Source organism: Corticium candelabrum, chromosome 9, assembly GCF_963422355.1.
Source record: "Corticium candelabrum chromosome 9, ooCorCand1.1, whole genome shotgun sequence".
Classification (NCBI taxonomy): Eukaryota; Metazoa; Porifera; class Homoscleromorpha; order Homosclerophorida; family Plakinidae; genus Corticium; species Corticium candelabrum.
The window spans coordinates 5955572-5975344 of NC_085093.1; the positions used below are offsets into that span (position 1 = coordinate 5955572).

Here is a 19773-nt window from a genome sequence, read left to right on the forward strand (position 1 = left end):
CGGTCGCTTGGCCAAAAACCGTTCACAGACGGAAGAAACAGGTCGCCGAACGGTTTTCGAAAGTAATAACGGTTGGATTTGAGCTCTTTCGATGTCGAACGTCGGAACCAATCACTGAGACTAATCAATTATATAGCAACTGTTGATTGGTCGCCACACAAATATCCAGGCGGAGCTATTGAAACACACATGCGACAAATTATATGCTGAATGCTCATTCGCTGTCGCTAGGGACAATGGCGGGCGGAGCTAACACCACACCCATATTATGCGCATAGCACTACTGTGCAAAATTTTCAATAAATAATCTAATATATAAAGCTCAAATTGTCTCGTGTGTGTGTGTGTGTGTGTGTGTGTGTGTGTGTGTGTGTGTGTGTGTGTGTGTGTGTGTGTTCGCGTTTGGCGGCCACGTCTTTTGTCCGTTCGCAACCGAAATTGGCACGCACACTCGGCGCACACAGGGGAAAGTTTACGTGAAACAATTAAGAAAATATGCACCGGGTCTCCTCTCGAGGGGTCGACCCCAGCCTAAAATTTCTCGATGACGCAAACGCTACACATTCCGGTTCATTCGAACACACGACCACACCAGTCCCGTGTAGAACGTATGCATCGTCGTCCTTCGCAAAGCTTCGAGCAATCGAATATCTCTTGCCGACGAAACTTACTCTTCTATCGCTTTCGTTTCTCTCCAAATTCTGATTGCATTTGCACCGAATCCAACCTACACGTTTCTGCAGCAAGCGCTACACGGGGAGTGTGTCGATTTCTATCCGCGAAGAGCAAGATTCGAATTCATTTAGCCCATCCGGGACCTCGCAACAAAGATGCACGTGACGTGTCCTCAGACCTAACTTTACACTACAGTATCTTGCCCGTACGAAGGACGGGCCATGTATACTAGTATAAAATATATCCGGTTACAACGAATGCATGCACGACGTCACAGATGATAGCCGGGACTTCGCTCTACCCAAGTAATCCTTTAGAACTCCCGTATGTTCCAGAATGGCGGCGCAATTTGACGAAGAAACCGACTGCTTGGAGTCGCACCGGCTGTCCAGACGAGTCTTCTTCGACTTCCTAAAGCTCTTCGCGTTGTCTAAATTAGAAGGACTGCTTTCGGGGTGTTGTTGCTGAATGGTATGGCTATGTTTTGAGTTCGTTAGTTGTTTTTTATGTAACAAGTGAAATTCGGCGTTGTTTTGCGCGGGAGCGGCGATGCTCTACCTTGATCAATTGATCAATTGACGAAGCCATTGCTTTAGGTTTCGAAGAGGGAAACATTTAGTTTGCTTTCTATGGGAGCTCATTCAGGGACGGCAGGAAGCTATCACATGTACAAGCAAGCATGTACTGTAGTATACATCTGCCTGCGCTTCCGTGTAGGTCGCCATGTTGTTACTGCGTTTGTACTTTAACATACAACACCACATCAGAAACATTGTTGGCATGCTCTTCTTCTACACTACCTCATGTGCCGAAGTCACGTGCAACCACTGACGTCACTAATGCGGTTGTAATACTACTCTTTATGGCGTTAGAATGGTGTTACTCTAATCATGATTAGGACCAGTGTGAACGACTGGCGTTAGTGCACTAACGCCAAACTAATTATGATTACACCCGGTGTGAACACGCTTTATGACGCTGTTCATCAATTACGAAATATATAGTGGATTAACCAATTATACTATCCCGGTACGAGTCTTAGCTACTGGCCCACAAAACCTCTTCACAGTCACATCTAGACAATCACAGCAGAAACAATGTCAAATCCGCCCCTTGTTGCAGCTGCACAAACGTGTCTAAGAGCCAAACGAGTGACACAATGTGGTATTATTAATTAAAAATACGTTAGCAAATGCAAAAAACCCGTTTTGTAACATTCATTGATAACGTCGTCGAACTCAATTTCTCACACATAAATTGCACAAAGAACTCCTTAGGGACGATTCTTACACGACATCGGCGTTATTGTCGGTATACATGTGAGCGATCAAGACAAGTAAGCTACGGCAAAACAAACGAAAAGAAACTATGGATAAATGCTGTCAGAGGGCTTTGTAAGCTTATCTGAAAAATTGTTTGTCAAAACGGGTCATGCGAGAAACAAAAGACGACAAGAAACGATTATAGACCAACATCTGATTGTGTCGGATATATCGTATTGTGTTCAAGGGTGAGCACATTTTTATTAATGTAGACATGAGTGCGTATATATCCATGGAAAAACTTTGTAGTTGAGAGTTTGTCTAGAATTTTCTGTGCAATTAATTAATTAATTTAGAATAAGACATGTGCTAACTAATGTATCTATAACGTGCGTCTTGCTAACAAAAAACGAATGTTATTACAGTGCTGCAAAAGAGTGTCGTGTATACGCTATAGTTTTGTTCCCAATGCACTTTTTACTTGCACGTGCTTCGCCATGTGTTTCTCCACGTGTTATTATGTCCTGTGGTGGACCACGTTTAAAGTCTGCCTACGAGCAAAGGCGAAAAGTTGACTTTGCTCGACAAAGTTTTTACAAAGCTCTGCGAGTGCGAATCTTCCAAATGTCTTTACTTGTATAGCAGTCACTCTACTCCAACAATGTAGCAATGGCAAGGCGTCTCGAGAACAACAAAGAAGTGTTGCCATCGATGTAACGTAGTCCCGCCCTCATACGAGTACATACAGACCTAGAACGTCCGGTCTTCCTCTCCGTGAACCTCTACCATTCATTGCAGCATCACATTGGATCAAGAGTTTCTTCTAACATTTGTGGAATCAGAAAACGAGAATCTCAAGGAAAACAACACAGGAAAAGTCTGCAAGGAAATGCATTGTCTATCAGCCAATAACAGTTCAGATGCTCAAGAGACGTCTCGTTCACGTTACAGAAAAGAAGATTGGACAACTCTCGAAACGTATTGTTCCTGCACGGGTTGCTTTATGACACCTATTGTATTAGTATGTACAGGAGCTGCAGTACCTTTCGCTAGTCTACATACAAAACCTTACGAGAAATTCGAAGTCGACACTAAACTAGAGAGCGACAGACTTATCCGTCTACACATCGGACTTACAAACATGAAAGCAGAGCCTCATCATTTTACACAAATGGATCAAACCTGGCCTAGAGATCAGTGCACTAAAGAAGCAATGTGTGAATTTCGACTATGCCATTCGCTCACTTTATATTGTGGACGTCTCTACCAGCGACTCTGTTTGTCTAATGCACAACGAATTGGGATCATGTATGATGTCGCAAAGCGAATTCACTTTCGTATCGCCGATGAGACCGTGTACGTGTCTTATCCGATGATGCTCGATTCCTTATACATGTACACGAATCCTTTGTCTGGCTACCCTGTCTCTAAAATGAAAGCGAGAATCATTCGTCCTAGTGGTGAGAAACGCATCTATTTTCATGAATCACTCTGAGACTAAAGTATTTGTTAGTGTTTTCGTTGCAGGAGTGGTGTAGGATAGCAATAACGCTTCTTGTTGCTCGGAAAGACGTCGACAAGTTACCATTGCCTCGCAGACTGAAGCACTACGTGGGATTCGAGACGTGCAATAGTCTAGCGTATCTATGAGGGTATAAAGACATGGTTGCCCATGCCTTGACTGTTAGATTTCGAATTTTTTTGCAATATACAGATTGTGCGATGGTAACATATATGGATGTTGCGCATATCTTTTGTTGCAGAGCTATACTGATTGCTTGAAACTTAGAAATAGTAGTCCCAACATTGCCTACTATATGATTAGTTCAATCAACTAGTAACTGATGTTGCATGTTCACAGCTTTATGAGCCATTTCAAGAACTATACGACCGACTTGTAGCGATGTATTACAAATTTAGACTTCAATTTACTTTGAAACGACTACTGCTAACTACTCACGTGATTAAAAGTTGCTAGAATACCGTAGACCCGGTAGACCGAGAGGTAAAATGTTTCAAAGTGTCAGTTTTGATGATTTGCAAGTTCCGTCAACGTATGGTCACCAGATGTCCACGGTGTGTTCTTTCATTTCCCCTGTTTTCTAACAACGTGAATATTAAACTAGACACTAGGAATCTAGACTCTAGCTTATTGGTTGTAAGGGACCGCAACACACGAGACTTCAAAGACGTATTTTACGTTCCCGTATACACTGTCGCGAGAAAGCCATTGATTTCGCATTACAGCAGTTGCAGACAGATAAGCTCCTTTGTTTCTTTCCAACAAGATCTGATGAAGTACACTGTTCTGGTAAGAAACTCTTTCTTGAACGTTTTTCGGATTTGATTGGCGGTTCACCTTTGATCTGGTTGTTACGTATAACGAAATCGGTCTGGTCGTAGCGTTCCATGCGATTTGCGAATGGACCATGTCCTACTTCTCTTCTATACTATATCATCTGTAGTAAATTACTGTATAGTGTCACAATCAATATCATCTATATCGATGGTGCTGGTCTTGATGTTAACATGACGACTAAGACGGTATTACATACATAAAATATACATTGTACCCGGTAAGAAATCTTGTATTAATTGGGTGCTTATTTCTAATTGACAACATTCATGATATTTACAACAAAATGTCATTCGGTGAGTGTTGTAATCTCATTCAAAAGTCTGCCATGTTACTATCACTCTTCTTATGTCTGCTTTTCTAATGTGTTGGTAGCTATCACTTATGCAAAGTTTGCTAAACTCTTGATCAAGTTTTCAAAAATTGTTTCAATAATTTTCACGACAGAGCTTCTACTGAATCCATGATCTACATTGTAGAGCTCTTGGTACACTAACTCTTCACTAGTTTTGTTATATATAAAACAGTAACTGTCAGACAAATTGTTCAATAATTGTAAATATCAACTCCATAAAGAAGGTCAGGTACATATTACCTTGGACTAGATCTGCCACCATTCAATTAGTTGCAATCCGGGTCCAGTGACTGATCCTTTTAAGCAAAATATATCGACCAGTCAATTCTATTATATGAATATTACCTGGTCATCAAATGCCTACTTACTATTATGGTGTATGGTGATTGCCTCAACTCTCGTTCTTGTTTTCCTTTTCTGCTGCTTCGTTAGCTTCTTGAGCCAATGGAGAAACGTCGAAAAAAATTTCTTCTGCAACTCGAAATCTTACGCCTTTTTTGACGTCCATGTAGAGGTCGTGACAACCATCTTCGGTCTCATATTCCCAAATCCAAACTTGCTCTGATTGGTCACTAACAATAGCCAACAGTGCAGACTTACAGAGGGCGTGAAAAACAGCAAGCATGCAGTTAATTCTACAACTACAAATGTTCTAACAAGACATGCTTGAGATATAGAATACGCACAAAATTTGAAATCTCAATAACCATTTGCCAATAATTGTACAGACTTACATACGCACACACTCCTTATGGCAGATTTCAATGTTCAATTTTAAGTGATAACTAATGTTGGCACTAATAACAACTTGTGTCTAAGCATAATACACAAACAAACCAACTTGTGGCCAAACTAGTGTAATAGTTGTCCGGTCAGTTTTATGACAGTGCAGAATGCTGACAGAGGAGACCATAAAGCCAATAATAACAGAATCCAATCCAACTTGACAGGTAAAAATCAATCATCTACACTAACTATCAAGACACAAAGTGAAAATTTTAATGTCATTGAGGGTCAGAGGTGATTGGGTCATTCAATTTTTGCATTGTAATATCAGCCATTCAATTTATATTTGGTTATCTTATTTTCAATTTTTGAAATAAGCGGCTATTTAACATGTGTCGATTATTAAATTTTTTATATTTAATAATTATCCTGTACATTATAATTGTAATTTTAAATTTTAAATTTTTATCATTTTTTACTAATCATCTTATTAAATATAATAAAAAGGGTTGCCGACATGTATAATGCCTGCAAAAGCACCACAAAGCCACCAATTTTGAAACCAAGTAGTTTCGTAACCTTTTAAAACAGATATTATCTGCGGCAAGTTTCCTTTCCTGTAATGCAACATGTTTTACCAAAATACTATGGCAATTGCCTTACAATCGAGATGGATGTTGAAATGAGTCTGCCGGTATAAGGATATCATAAAAAACCCAAGAGACACGACTAAACAACGCAATACAACATAACTAGATCAACGTTAACAAAACAGAATCATATGTTGACTGACGGTTAACTCCTTCTGGTCTTGAACTTCGCACTTTGCCAACAATAACCTCATCTATGAACGGTCTGAACACAGCATATCAAAAAGAAACTAATCCAACCAACAAAATCAGAAAATTTGCACAGAATTTGCAGAAATATCAGATATAGCCTGTTATGCGGTATACTACCATTTGCAGACAGACACAGAGAAACAGACAAATACACAAACAAACAGACTAAAATAGACCTCACATATACACAGTAGTTGTGTATGATTCTGGGTGCAGCTATTATCTTGATGTAGCAACGGCACACCTTTTCAGCCAAGATATGCTTTGGCTTAGAAGATGGGTTTGCTGCAGCAAGATTGAAGAGAAAAGGAAGAGAGACAAATATGAGAAGCAACACATTTCTTGCAGTACATCAAGCCTCGACTTCACCCCTCTCATATTTGAACACTTTGGAACCTGGAGGTTACCCCTTGCTAGAGAGAGTGTTGTGGACGTGGTCAAGTAGAATAATAGTAAATACAGGCTAAAATTTCTCAAAATCAATTCAATGGTCTGTTTGTACTGTACGCTGCGTAAAATGTTCTATTTTTATCACCGATCATCTAACATAGACGCTGCGAGCAATTAAGAATTGGTCCGGTTGACGCAGGGACGCGCACGCGAAGACAGACAAAAAGATCAGTATTTCTTGTGTTACACAGTAATGTAGTTGCATAATGCAACGTCTTAAGCGTCACTGAAGTCCTATAAAACCAGATATTAGTACGTTGGCTGGGTCTGTGCAGAGTCGATGCAGCACAGGGTTAATTCATAGAGTCTCGGAAGGGTCTCTTAGAAAACGAAAAGTCTATGCATTGGAGTACGATGCAAAACATGGGTAATTTCTAGACTCTCAGAAGAATATCGCAGGAAACAAAAAGTTCAGAGGGTAATGAGGCTTTAGAGGAAGGCGACAGAAGCAACATCATGTGGTTCCACTTACTATCCACTATTCTAAAACCCGAATGAACAGGTCTACGAGCTGTACACGTTTTAGTCTGCGCGTCTGCATGCACTTAATTGATATGAGGCTGGAATAGAATTTATTTAATCAGCTATGACCTATTTCGGAAGTTCCTGGGAATGGTCCGTTGGTGAATGTACCTAACATTGAAAAGATCCGGTTGAAACCAGATCAACTGGACTGGCGGCTACGTCTCTGTCTACAAAACATGCAGTCACGCTAATTTTCCTTGTTCTTGTTTCTTCTTCTTCTTCTCCACGGCTACCTCTTTTTGCACGCTATAGGTATAGATATCACAGAAAAACTTGGAAGCAGATTTGATCCAACGACCCGCCATCAACACTAATGCACAGTTCGGGCAAATCACGGAGCAGTATTGGCGATTGATTGTCTGGCAAACAGAGACAATGGGGAAGAAGCACTAATCAACTCTAGCTAACTAGGCAAATCGTTGATGAAAGAATTTTACGAAAGCTGTGTAATTCGATTGTGTTTGCCATTGTCAGGTATTGTATAAAATATTTTGCGATCTATGTCGCATACAGCAGCAAAAATGACAAGTAATTACTTACACATAACAATTTACATGAGTACCTAACATTTACAACGCATATCCATTATGTGTTAATCTTTAATTTTGACTGCTGGATTTTATGCGCAGCAACCTTCAGTCAATATAGGAATGACATGACTAAGGAGTGAATTGATTAAGGTATTATTGCAAGTAAATATTGAACACATTTTACATTTACCGAGTTAGAAGGATTCAATAATGATGTCTGGCTTTGGTTGATATTATCAAGAAATTGCTGCTATTACTTTTTATATAATCCCTACTTTAATTTTCCTATTTAGAGAAACGTTTTAGAAATTCTAGTATTTAAATGAACCAAAAGCAGACATCATCATAAATCCTTCCAACCCACATTATCTATATTTTACCTGTTTACAGTGGGTTGAAAGGATTCAATGATGATAGCTGGTTTTGGTTCACAATATCTATAGATCTTGTTTCTATCATTTATGCAATTTCTACATCTGCTTCTTATTACACAAAAAGGTTTTAAAATTATTGAACTTGACAACTCGATGCAAAATGAAACTCACTACAGTCTACATTTTTAAAAGCGTAATCAACGATGTGCTCATTTTTAACACAAACGATAAATGCGACCCATACGTTGTTAATCTATGCTCGTGTGCTTGCTTCCTCCAACTCTCTCGACTTTTGTTTCTCACCTGAATCCTTTTGACGCACAATTTGCAAATGTGCTTTACAAAGCTCAGTGGCAGGGTTTATCCACTCTCATAGTTTTCTTCGTTTGCTTTGCTGCATACCTTTATTGTCTTGATCGCTCATATGTATACCGACAATACCGCCTGTGTCGTAGAAAAATACTTACCTTTGCGCATCTAACACGTGGACTGCAAAGATTACGCATGCGCTTAGCGATTTGACTGACCAGTCATTTTCTTTCTCGACCGGCTACACCGGTATGGATGTGATGACGGGTTTGAAATCTGTAGTGGAAGATATGTTTCATGTTTACGAAGAACGTCGCCGTCTTCGACAAAACTATTTATCTGCAAAGTATCTGACGATTGGGTACTACGAACCAGACGCGGTCTCCTTTGCAAAAACGAAGCATATCCGACCAGTTCCCCAGCTTCCTTTTGACGTTGATGAGACTAGCGAAAGAGGAGTAACAGCCCTTATGGTAGCTGCTGATTTGAATGCCGTTCATGCTGCCAGTGTGCTTCTAAACCAAGGCGCAGATTTGACTAAAATTGCTTATGACGATCACCGATTTACTACTGCAATGCTGTTAGCAGTTATGAAAGACCACGAACAGATAGTTAAGATGTTGCTAGATCACTTGGAAGACCCGAATGGTACAGTTGAGATAGCAGGAAGCAGATTCACGATGCTGTCCGTTGCAATCGACCAACAAGCAACGAAATCAGTTCAACACCTAGTACAGTACGGTGTCGATATCAACGCAATAGATGATCAAGGTCTCGCTGCATTGCATAGAGTGTGCCTTTCAATTCCACAAGACGGTCCTGCCTCTATGTCAAAGGTGGCAGCATTGAAGATACTGAGATGTCTAGTGGCTGTTCCCGGAACAGATGTCAACAGCAAGGGATATATGGGTTTAGCACCGCTTCACATAGCGGCTAATTCTGGTTGTCTTGATGCAGTCACAATTCTTGTCGAAGCCGGAGCAGAAGTTACAGTACTGGACGACAAAGGAGGACGACCCGATATGTACTCAAGGTGTGATGATGACAAAATTTTGAAATATTTGACTTCATGTAAAGGTCAGTGTATGCATGTAATACTTTGTAAACTTATGCAATTATTTTTGTTTACAAGATTTATGTCATTCTACTCTTTGCATTAGCATAACAAAGTATCATATGTATTGTTTTCTATTTATTCATATGCATTTATATTGCCAAGATAATATTATAAATGTTTGGTCGTAATAGATGTATTTGTCAATAGTCCCAGTGATGCTGGTGACAACAAAGTCAAGAGATCAGAGAAACTCTAGCTGTAATCTCTCGGTTCTTTCCGGTGCAGCATTAGTGTATCGCTTTACAGAAACTAATATCTACACGAGAAGTGAGTACCGAATTTTTGAAACCAAATGTACTACGAAACGTAATTTATAATTTCTTTATCAACATTTAGTTATCTCTAGTGAAGCCGGAGCTCGCTTAACAATTCATTTCAATGCATTGGACAAAGACACTTTTATCGCTATTCACGAAACTGGGACGCCGCCTACACTCCAATTATCACCTCGGCCGCCCAGGTCAACAAGTAAACGAATTCCAAAAGTTCATGTTCACGTATTGTTTAGTGAAACAATGCTTCATTCGGACCGTTTTGTGCGACCGTGCGAGAATATACCACGTTGTGACCGCCTGTCAGCTTGCAAACGTGTTGTTGTTAGTCCTTTCATTACAGTTTGCACTGAACCAAACATTGAGTTGAAGAAAAACGCTCAACTAATGATACCGCATACTTTTGAAAATGATCCCTCTTTTCCCAAGTGTTACAAAGGGCGAATTCTACTTTTGGAAAACATCATTATGAATGAAGACGGGATAAACTGGTTAGGTGGTTGGCATGAGTGTCAGGCTAGGTATGTTAAAAAGTCGAAGAAAATCATTCTTCATCTTGACCGTATTTCTATTGCCACCGTTTATGTCGTTGTGTACGAATATCTGGCGGATAAAACGTACACCTGTTTTCCAGAACGTTCAATTCCGTTTAGAAGAATTGACTATGCAGTAATCGGAAGTCAATACTGCAGCAGTCCGATGAACTTCAAGATAGTCCGCTGTACGAACGGTGCATCCATAACCCACGCAATCCGTCATAGATACGACGTTGGAACTGGAAAGCATCTAGTCAATTGGGGTCCAACAACAAAGAGCAGAAGAGTTAGACTATTACAGCGGCCTCTTGCCGTTAGAGTGAATGTACCACGCGATGGCATCAAATTTTCACTAGAAAAAGAAAATCCCCAAATCAAGGACGAGTCTCAGTTTGCTGATCAGTCTCACACATATCTCCCTTACATGCTTGAAGGAGACGACGAACTTCGAGTCCAAGATGCAAAGCCAACTGAATTCAAATCTGACGTTGTCGTCGGCGATTGCAAAGTGGAATATATAGTTCCTTTGTTGCAGCAGGGAGCGTTAGTCAGGAAACCAAGAGAATTCGATGCATTCGTTTACAATAAATTAGAAAATTGGGAAGATTTTTACGAAATGACTCGTGAAATTGTATGTTTCCTATCAACTATTTGTATTTATATAATCTTTATGTATTGAGTCTGTTTTAGTATGAAAGACAATGCAGAGCAACAAGGGTGCTTCCCCGTTTCAGTAAGTCAACACTGTATATATACTGACTTCTACAATCTCATTTATTAATTTATATTTTACATATTAGCATCTTGGTCATCGTGTTATTTCTCACAAGATTCATATCCAATTGTCGATTTAGATGTCATTAATTCTGTTACTCCAGTGATTTGCTGCAGATGGAAGGAGTTAGCAGAAGTTTTGGAATACAGTATTAGAGAGATCAGGGATATGGTTGATCCGAGAATGCTAATGAAAACCGACGAACCGACCGAATTAGTCAGAATGATGCTACACAAATGGAGTCCGGTCCATATACCCAAAACTATTGCACAGCTTCTCCAATTGTGTGACAGAGAAAGTGTTGACCTAAAACAAACAGTGAAAAATCTGCTTGTCCAGATATAGTTGGTTTGAACATATTGCAGAGTAGTAAGGTCAGAATCAATTGAGTTATTTGCATTAACATTGAGCATATCCACGATATTTCAGTTATAAGCAGTAAGAAACGGCACTTTGTAAAGTCACGAGATTTGTTAGTAGCCACAACAACTAAAAACATATAGTGGTAAAATTTATTCAAAGGTCTCTATGTCTGGCTGGCTGACTGACTGTTTACATTCTACACAACTCATGCAACAACAGAACTGACAAACACAACAAATTCTACTATAAAACGATTTTGCATAGATTGTGTATTATATATATATATATATATATATATATATATATATATATATATATATATATATATCCCTTTGCCATTCATGATTTTTGTATATTCTAAACTTCACTAGCGTACACTAGAAGAGAATCGAACGCTATTACAACTAAAACTGACGTTTGCAAGTCTCTCATTATCGAACTAAATGTAAACTCTTTTGCATTATCATACAGCCGAGTGCGGTAGACCACAAGTTCATTGGTTTGTAACACGTAAATCATAATGCAAACAGACGTTATATTACATGTTTCCACGTAGCACAAGCGGGCTCGTCACTACATGTACAGATCTCGATGTCAGTGCCTCGATCAAATGATACTAAAGTAATTCGTCTGTTTGTCTGTAAAACTAATAATATATCAATGTATATACATACAGGGTTGTACTTGCACTTTACCAGGGGTATAGTGCGGGTAGAGTTTTCATGACTCAAGCGACAATGTTTAATTAATTAATCGTGTATATTCTAGTATGTAGTCTTGTAGATTCGCATTTTAGGTGAGACCTACCATGGGTATAGTTACGAGAAACCATATTGAGTCAGTTTTAGGAGAACTTTGATATGTCATGTGCATTAACCTCACAGAATACTGATACAGTATTTCTCTTTATAACTAAGTTTTGCATAATTTATTAAAAATGGCACATAACATTTCTTACTGATAAAGTTGCCTACTCGCAGGGCCGAAGCCAGACCTAAAAAATAGAGGAGGCGAGACATGTGTTTATACTGGTAAGATATAGTCTTCATCATAAGACGGCAATAACATCTATTCTGTTATTCAAAGACTAAATGAGATCGTACGTGTCATTGTGTGTATCTAGAAAAGTATAATTACTGCTACTTGGTTTAGTTTTGTGATGTTTCTTCTCGACTGAGGTCGAACGCCAGTGCGATTATTCTGCAGAGTGACTTTTTGAACACATCATTGAAAGGGGCCGATGTTGCAGCGGATTTGGTTCCCCCGCGTACAAAAGCCCCCCCCCCCAGGACCAAATCAGCTAGCGTCCGTTTGCGGATATAGGTCCAATGAGGTGCTGTTATGCAGTAGATGTTCTCGAGACGAGAAAATACGGCGCAGAATATGTAATGTAGTCGTATTTAACTTTACGTTGGCGGACCAAATCAGCGTAGGGGGACTAAGTCGCGACGCGTGTGTGGTCCGAGTAGGACCTAATCGCACATTTATCACGAGGGGACGAAATCCGCTAGTACACCGGTTTAGCTGAGAGATGAGTGGATGGTCCCTATAAATGTCTTGGGAAGGCGCAAGCCATCTAGTCCAGTCCTTTCCTAGTGATGTTCTGCTTCAAGTTTTGAGGCGTCTCAGGCCACTAAATAGCGTTCACTCACATGCATGTGGCAGTGCACGATCCTACCGGAAGAGTCAGAAACAAAGAGAGTGTGGAATATATATAATATATATCTGTACCAAAAAATTACGTGATAACTAATACTATATATTTATATATGTGATTGATATATATATATATATATATATATATATATATATATATATATATATATATATATATATATATATCAATGACATATATAAATATATAGTATTAGTTATCACGTAATTTTTTGGTACAGATATATATTATATATTCCACACTCTCTTTGTATATATATATATATATATATATATATATATATATATATATATATAATTAATGTAGGCTCGCCTGGACACGCCTGAGTTCATCAACTAAAAAATAACGACCTTCTAGAATGTTCAACTTTTTTATGATCACACAAGCAGTAGGTTTATGCAGTGTAACGGATAACCTAAGTCTCCAGTAGGTCTTGAAGTCATCGGAGTTGTTCTTTCCCTCTTAATCTTTAGACATAATGACAATTTGTTCAGCAGACCGTCAGCTGCAAGTCCCCAGGTGCCAAAGTGCTCAAACACTACAGGTATGCATTTGAATGCATTATCTCCTGAAAAATCTCACTGTCGTATTTATAATTTTTATTTCTTCTCTTTCCTTTGCAGTGAATCAATATCAATTCAGTTTGGCACAATGAATGACACCCGCTTTATTCCAGGGATGAGCAAGTGAAATATTCATCTCCTCATCAGACTAATTACCGGTGTCACAGACAGATAGATATTTAGATAAAAGTTTTGTCTGTAATGTTAATAATGTCAAGCAGCTCTAGATCGTCTGTGTCTCCAGCCGAGAATTTGGTTTTCCATCGAAAGTACTTCAGATACAAAGCTGGAATTAAGGCATTGGGAACCTAGTAACCTGTTCTATATCAGTGCGAATACGCTTAATTAAAACCCCCTGTACCTAAACAACTGCTAGCATATATATATATATATATATATATATATATATATATATATATATATATATATAGACGGCGCTATGTCAATGTTAGAGTTTCTACTTCGATAGTCGATCGCACCTCGAATTAATGACACGCCACAAAAAGTTTACCTCCTCTAGCTAAACTCTGTACACTTGCAGTGAGCCGTGACACAGGTGAGCCGTCACACAACTGGCCTTCAGTCAAGAGATATTAGTTTGAACAAGAAGCATAGAAAAATCTTTGCACGAGTAGTTGAAATGAAGATTTGCAATTGCAAGTCTAAATACGTACTGAGGCAATTCAATCGCAGTTCAAATCTTTATGACCGCGGAAGCAAGCGTAAGGAAAAGGAAACCAGTTACTATAGTTTATTAGGAAGAATCGTGGGGTGTGATCTTCTATTTTGCTTATACAGAAAACATAGTAAATGAAGGCTAAAATTTCTCAGACTCAACGAAACAAAATGTTTGAACATTGTGTACTATGTACTGTTATTGTCTTGGTGACTAATCATCTAACAACCTAGAAAACAATTGCTAGCATCGGAGGTCCATGTGCTATGAAGAAATCAGTCGGTGTTAACAATAGTCTTTCCAGCACATATCTTGTTGTAAAGACTAATTTTAACGCGTTGAAAAGAGTGTTTTCAACACTGATTGAATTCCTCGGCGGAAAGGTCGAGATCGGCCGCCGGAGAAAAATGGTCTGCTTCATTTAAAAAATTGTTTAAAAATTATTGCCAAATTTTTCTTTTAATCCTAAAAAGTTCTAAATTTGTTTGAGAGATAGATGATGATAAATCAATTCAATCATATTTATGAAATCTTTTGCTTGTGACATCTGACAATTGTCAATTTTTACATAATTTTTGAAATGTCAAACGTATGAACAAAAACAGCAAAGATCTCTTCTTCAGAGGTTTTGTACAAAATTTCGTGTAAATAGGATCCAAGATGTAGAAATTCAATAATGCAAAGCAGAAACTCCAACGAGGGCGTGACATCCAAAAATAATTGTTCAAATTTCTATAAAGTTTGCAAAGAGATGATTGAACGAGAACAGCCGGTATTCCATCTAGAAGTTAGGCGTGAATGAAATTCGAGCTGTAGCATTCAAGGATGCAATGCAGCCACTCTAAACTCTTGTGACGTCTTCTTACAATTGTTTGAACTTATGTAGGTCGTTTTGGGTCTTATCACAACTCGTATGCACAAGGTAAATGGCGAATGACGCGCGTTCTACTAAAAGCGGGGTGCTACAACTACTACATTCGTAAATATGTCTGAAAATACGTCATTGAAACGATCGAAGCAATGGCGTAGCTACGGGGGATTGTTGGGGGGTTCAATACCCAAAAGTTTTATGAGCGTTATAGCTCATCTATTTTATAGTCTAATTGAATGGTTTTATGTACATAATTATACCGTACCGAAAACGATACGTTGTTAGTTTCTAAATCTATACGTATATACATATACGGATTAATAATAAGTTTGATCAAATTAATATTGATAATGAACCCCCAAAACATTTTGCTCTTCTTACGCCGCTGATCGAAAGCGGCAATAGCGATATACGTATAGCTTGCATCCTATAGTCAGGAATTGTACAAATTCTGTTCGCATGTAGGATTCCTAAAAATGAAATGCAAAAGCCCAGCGAAAGCAAATCAAAATTTGTATGGTTTAACGCGCGCTATAGAAAACGTGCTCGATGTGAGCATAATTAACAATTTATACGTTACTGAAATCAAGCGCGATATAGCAGGCAGTTCGGACCGCAGCAGGGTGTTAGCAAATTTTATAAAATTTTAAGTCTGTTTATACTAAAAGTTAGCCCAAATTTCATCATGTTCAACAAATTTTTTTGTTAAAGAAAGAAGGTCGAGCTTTAGAGAAAGACTTATTAAAAACATTTTTAGCATCTGTTTAATTTTAAAAATGGCTAAAAATATTTACTAGGTTAAAATCAATAACAAATTAATTATAAATTAATACTTTATTAATTTCAATTTTAGCAAACCGTTGTTGTTAAAGGTGTTTGTTACAAACTCATTTTATGCTTGAGTTGCCTGCGTATTTACTTACTATTCAATCACGTTATCTAAACGGCCAATACAAAATATTTTAAAATTTGTGTTAAACTAGTAAATCAACGCAAATCGTTGCTCTAACTAATTTTTTGAGAAACACAAAACCAAAATGACAATCAAAAAGTTTGTTTAGGTTTTCAGGAGATTCTTAAAATTGGGTCTTTTGTTTTCAGCCCAAAGCCAGCACGAGGGAATGACTTCAAATCTAATAAAACACAACCACAATTACATTGTCAAAAAGATATTACATGTTCCAATAATGTATGCACTTACTGCACCGCAAAGAGTTTAAAATATTTGCGGCGATGTCACTTGCCTTGAGCCATCTTGCAAATTTGCCTTAGGTCTTGTTTGGAGTAGAAATTTTAGTCAGAAAATAGTGTGTAAAAACAAGTTTGGCTTCCTTGGATTTGGTTTTGGTATTACGACAATATTAAAAATATTAAATACAATTAATTAATTGAAATAGTTGAATATATTAAAGATTACGAAACTAATACTAACAATCAATTTGCAAATTTGTGGTGTTTTTACCAAATTTGTATGATTTTACAATTAACATGGACAATGGACATAACTACATTTGTGAAATTGAAGGCAGCACAGAAACTCTATGATGATAGAAGCTACTCTGTGTGTGTGTGTGTGTGTGTGTGTGTGTGTGTGTGTGTGTGCGTGCGTGCGTGCGTGTGTGTGTGTGTGTGTGTGTGTGTGTGAGAGAGAGAGAGAGAGAGAGAGTGCGTGGACCGAAATATGCATGTGTAAGTGCATACATGCATCTAGCTGGCCTCCCGATCGCGAAAAGCCTTAATTTCCATATATATTAAAAAACTACCGATGCGTTAATTATTGTTCTTTATCTTACAGTGGTCTTTTGGTATGACATCGTGGGAAGTACTTAGTCTGTGAAAATCTCCTTATTCAAACACGCCTAACATTGGAATTGCTGATCACCTTTGGACCGGACATAGGGTACCGCTTCCTGCTGCAGTCCTTTCAAAATGTGAGTCGAACGAGACGTTATAGTCTATCACAGTAGCTCTTTCTACGGTCCGCTAAAACTGGAATTTTTAATTAGTGTATTATTATTGTAATTAAGTGATTTATATTTACTTTCAAAAAATGAATCGACAGATTTAATACTTTAGTAAAATTCAAACAACTGAAACCGTAATATTTGTGCGTTTAAACAATAAGCCAACAAAGATAAAATTTTATAATATATAGGGTAAAGTACTGCGAGACATTAATGAGCGGTTATTGCTATAGACAACATTTTTCTTGTATTTTATTAGTTTTGAAGTTATTTCCTCGTGCTGCCTTTGGGCTGAGAACAAAAGGTGTAATTTCAAGAATCTTCTGGAAAAGTTAAAACAATCTTTTTTATCAACATTTTGATTATCTGACCCTAGAACAAATTTGTTACGTTAAAGTGAAAGCTGCACTGCTTTAGTCAGAGTCTCTTATACAAAGTTTTAAAAGGACACCAATTGTTACAAAACGTTAATAATAAACAAGGATATAAAATAAGAAACATGCAAATAAATTTTCTATTGTTTTTGTTACTAAGACAGATCAAGTTACTTTCCTGCACAATTGTAGTACAACATTTCTTGTCTCTTGAACCAATTAATTATTGATTGAACTCTGTAAAGATTATGCGGTATATTATCTTAAATAATCGTTTCAGTCCTACTACGAACTTGTTGCTTTACTATTTCAATGAAACCACTAGTCTTCATTCATTGTGTCGTAATGCTTGGAATTGGTCTTCGATCACAAACGTTGTCGTATGCCTAACAATTCAAACTGCCGCATTATATGTAATTAGGTGTGATAACTTTGCCTGGCAACCGAGACAACAATTGACATTGATGACACCGCCGCACTTTAATAAGTAACTGTGATCCGAGAAAATTACGAGAAAAATTTTATCGTAAACTAAATATATAATTTAGAAGTACTAAATAAAACGCTAAATTAATGTAATGAAAATGTTAGGGAATAAAATAGGAAACTGCTTATCAAATACCTAAACCTTTCAACAGCTTTAATTACTACGTTTAATAATTATTACTATTAAAGTGTTCGGCTAATTACTAGTACTATTTTTGTCACATTGTTGTGACTGCTTATTTGGGTTTGAATTCAATCCCTTGTGCTAGCTTTAGAATAGCAAGATAAAACAAGCACTTTTAAGAATCTTCTAGAGCGACCAAACGACCTGTTCAATCCGCAGTATATTTCTCTAAATTAAATAACTCGATTAGACTAAGTAACAACGCTGCACAATTGAAGTAGTCGCAATCTCTGTTGCTTGACTTCATCAGCTAATTGATTTCTCGATAATAATCAACAATTAGAAACTTCAAAGTAAGTAATCGCTTTAGATCTACTAAGAACTTGTCGGTTTATGGTTTCAATAAACTACGACAGCCACTATTTCTCGATTGAGTGGTTTGTTGGAATAGTCACAATGATTGGAATTGGCCTCTAGATCACAAAAGTTATCGCATACTTTTGCAACCGCTTCGAAGCTAGATACGTATGAGAAGTCGTCTGGCCATTTATCATGAAATAAATGACAATAGTTTCCACCCACCTTCAGATGATGATTGAATACGTAAAGCGATCTTTCCAATAATGTGGCCTTGCGTCACGGTCACGTGAGAGTGTTGCTGCACATTCTTCAAAAGAGCCGTCACCTTCACCCGTGCTAATATGTTTTCGACTCCAACCTCAATTCGTCACACTCGACAGCCGCTTGCATGTATTCACCATTTGTTGTATTCTTCACTTTCTTCAATCTTAGCAAGCAAGGTAAACAGAAAACACACGATCTTTAGCTCTCTAGCATTTTCGATTTCTAATCGATTCTCAGGCACAAACCCCTGGTTAGAGCTGTGTCGTCTTCGACGATTATTTACAATTTGCTCAAGTTGAGCTTTTCAATGCCCACTAATTAGCTAATATAAAAATACAGTAAACTTGCTTCTTTTTACACAGGAATATGGCCGTGAAGCCGGTCAATTTGTGGACTGGACGCAAAGGTCGTCACGAGCGCTTACACGAATGGACAATCTTGGAATTTTCAGACAATTTAGATTGATCAGATGCAACAGAATTATATTTAAGTAGAAAGTAGGATTGAGAATTGAACGTAACACGTCGTCAGATAGGCATACAGATCAGTTTTTAATAATACACAAACGTAATCTAATTAGGTTTACTTGAAAAACAAATAGTAATAATATTCATTTTCTCGTTAACATGTTCAGTAGAATGTTTAAATAAAATGAGGTTGTTACATTCACCATGGCAGTGTCCCAGTTGGCCTAATTAACGATAACCGCAATACACTTTTTCAACAACCGCAATTGTACTTAATAAGAATAACTATTCATGTAAGGAAAATTTATTAATGATTACATTTGCTGTTTTCTTGAGTAAAATTGTTGCATGTGACTACGTTCATGCAATATAGTTGCTAGTATTGAAGCCGCGTTTCTTTGTGCCGAGCTCTCCAGTCAGGATAAAACAATCCAGTTGAAGAATCGGTTACAGAGAGAAAAACCTACAAATTTTAATTTTTG

At 37.8% G+C, this 19773-nt stretch overlaps 2 protein-coding genes and 1 pseudogene across 3 annotated transcripts; 2 read left to right on the forward strand and 1 right to left on the reverse strand.

Moving 5' to 3' along the window:
- Nucleotides 1-2586: 2586 nt before the first annotated feature.
- LOC134185004 (uncharacterized) lies at nt 2587-3745 on the forward strand. 2 transcript variants are annotated; one of them, XM_062652784.1, is made up of 2 exons: nt 2587-3397; nt 3451-3745. In XM_062652784.1, the coding sequence occupies exons 1-2, from the start codon at nt 2827-2829 to the stop codon at nt 3585-3587; spliced, it is 708 nt and encodes a 235-aa protein (XP_062508768.1). In that variant the 5' UTR covers nt 2587-2826; the 3' UTR covers nt 3588-3745. The 2 variants fall into 2 exon arrangements, with proteins under 2 accessions (XP_062508768.1, XP_062508769.1); XM_062652785.1 differs by having other exon boundaries at nt 3465-3745.
- Nucleotides 3746-5039: 1294 nt separating this feature from the next.
- LOC134184714 (DNA-directed RNA polymerase III subunit RPC8-like) lies at nt 5040-6243 on the reverse strand (annotated as a pseudogene).
- Nucleotides 6244-10036: 3793 nt separating this feature from the next.
- On the forward strand, nt 10037-11729 carry LOC134184715 (uncharacterized). The gene is made up of 3 exons (XM_062652460.1): nt 10037-10960; nt 11020-11062; nt 11130-11729. The coding sequence occupies exons 1-3, from the start codon at nt 10037-10039 to the stop codon at nt 11447-11449; spliced, it is 1287 nt and encodes a 428-aa protein (XP_062508444.1). The 3' UTR covers nt 11450-11729.
- The last annotated feature ends 8044 nt before the right edge of the window (nt 11730-19773 follow it).

Bases quoted from the DNA above. Each gene is read 5' to 3' on its own strand.
- LOC134184715 (XM_062652460.1), top strand. From the start codon at position 10,037: ATGCTTCATTCGGACCGTTTTGTGCGACCGTGCGAGAATATACCACGT. The intron at 10,961-11,019 runs GTATGTTTCCTA...AGTCTGTTTTAG, and splicing joins ACGAAATGACTCGTGAAATT to TATGAAAGACAATGCAGAGC. The intron at 11,063-11,129 runs GTAAGTCAACAC...TTTACATATTAG, and splicing joins AAGGGTGCTTCCCCGTTTCA to CATCTTGGTCATCGTGTTAT.
- LOC134185004 (XM_062652784.1), top strand. From the start codon at position 2,827: ATGCATTGTCTATCAGCCAATAACAGTTCAGATGCTCAAGAGACGTCT. The intron at 3,398-3,450 runs GTGAGAAACGCA...AGTATTTGTTAG, and splicing joins GAGAATCATTCGTCCTAGTG to TGTTTTCGTTGCAGGAGTGG.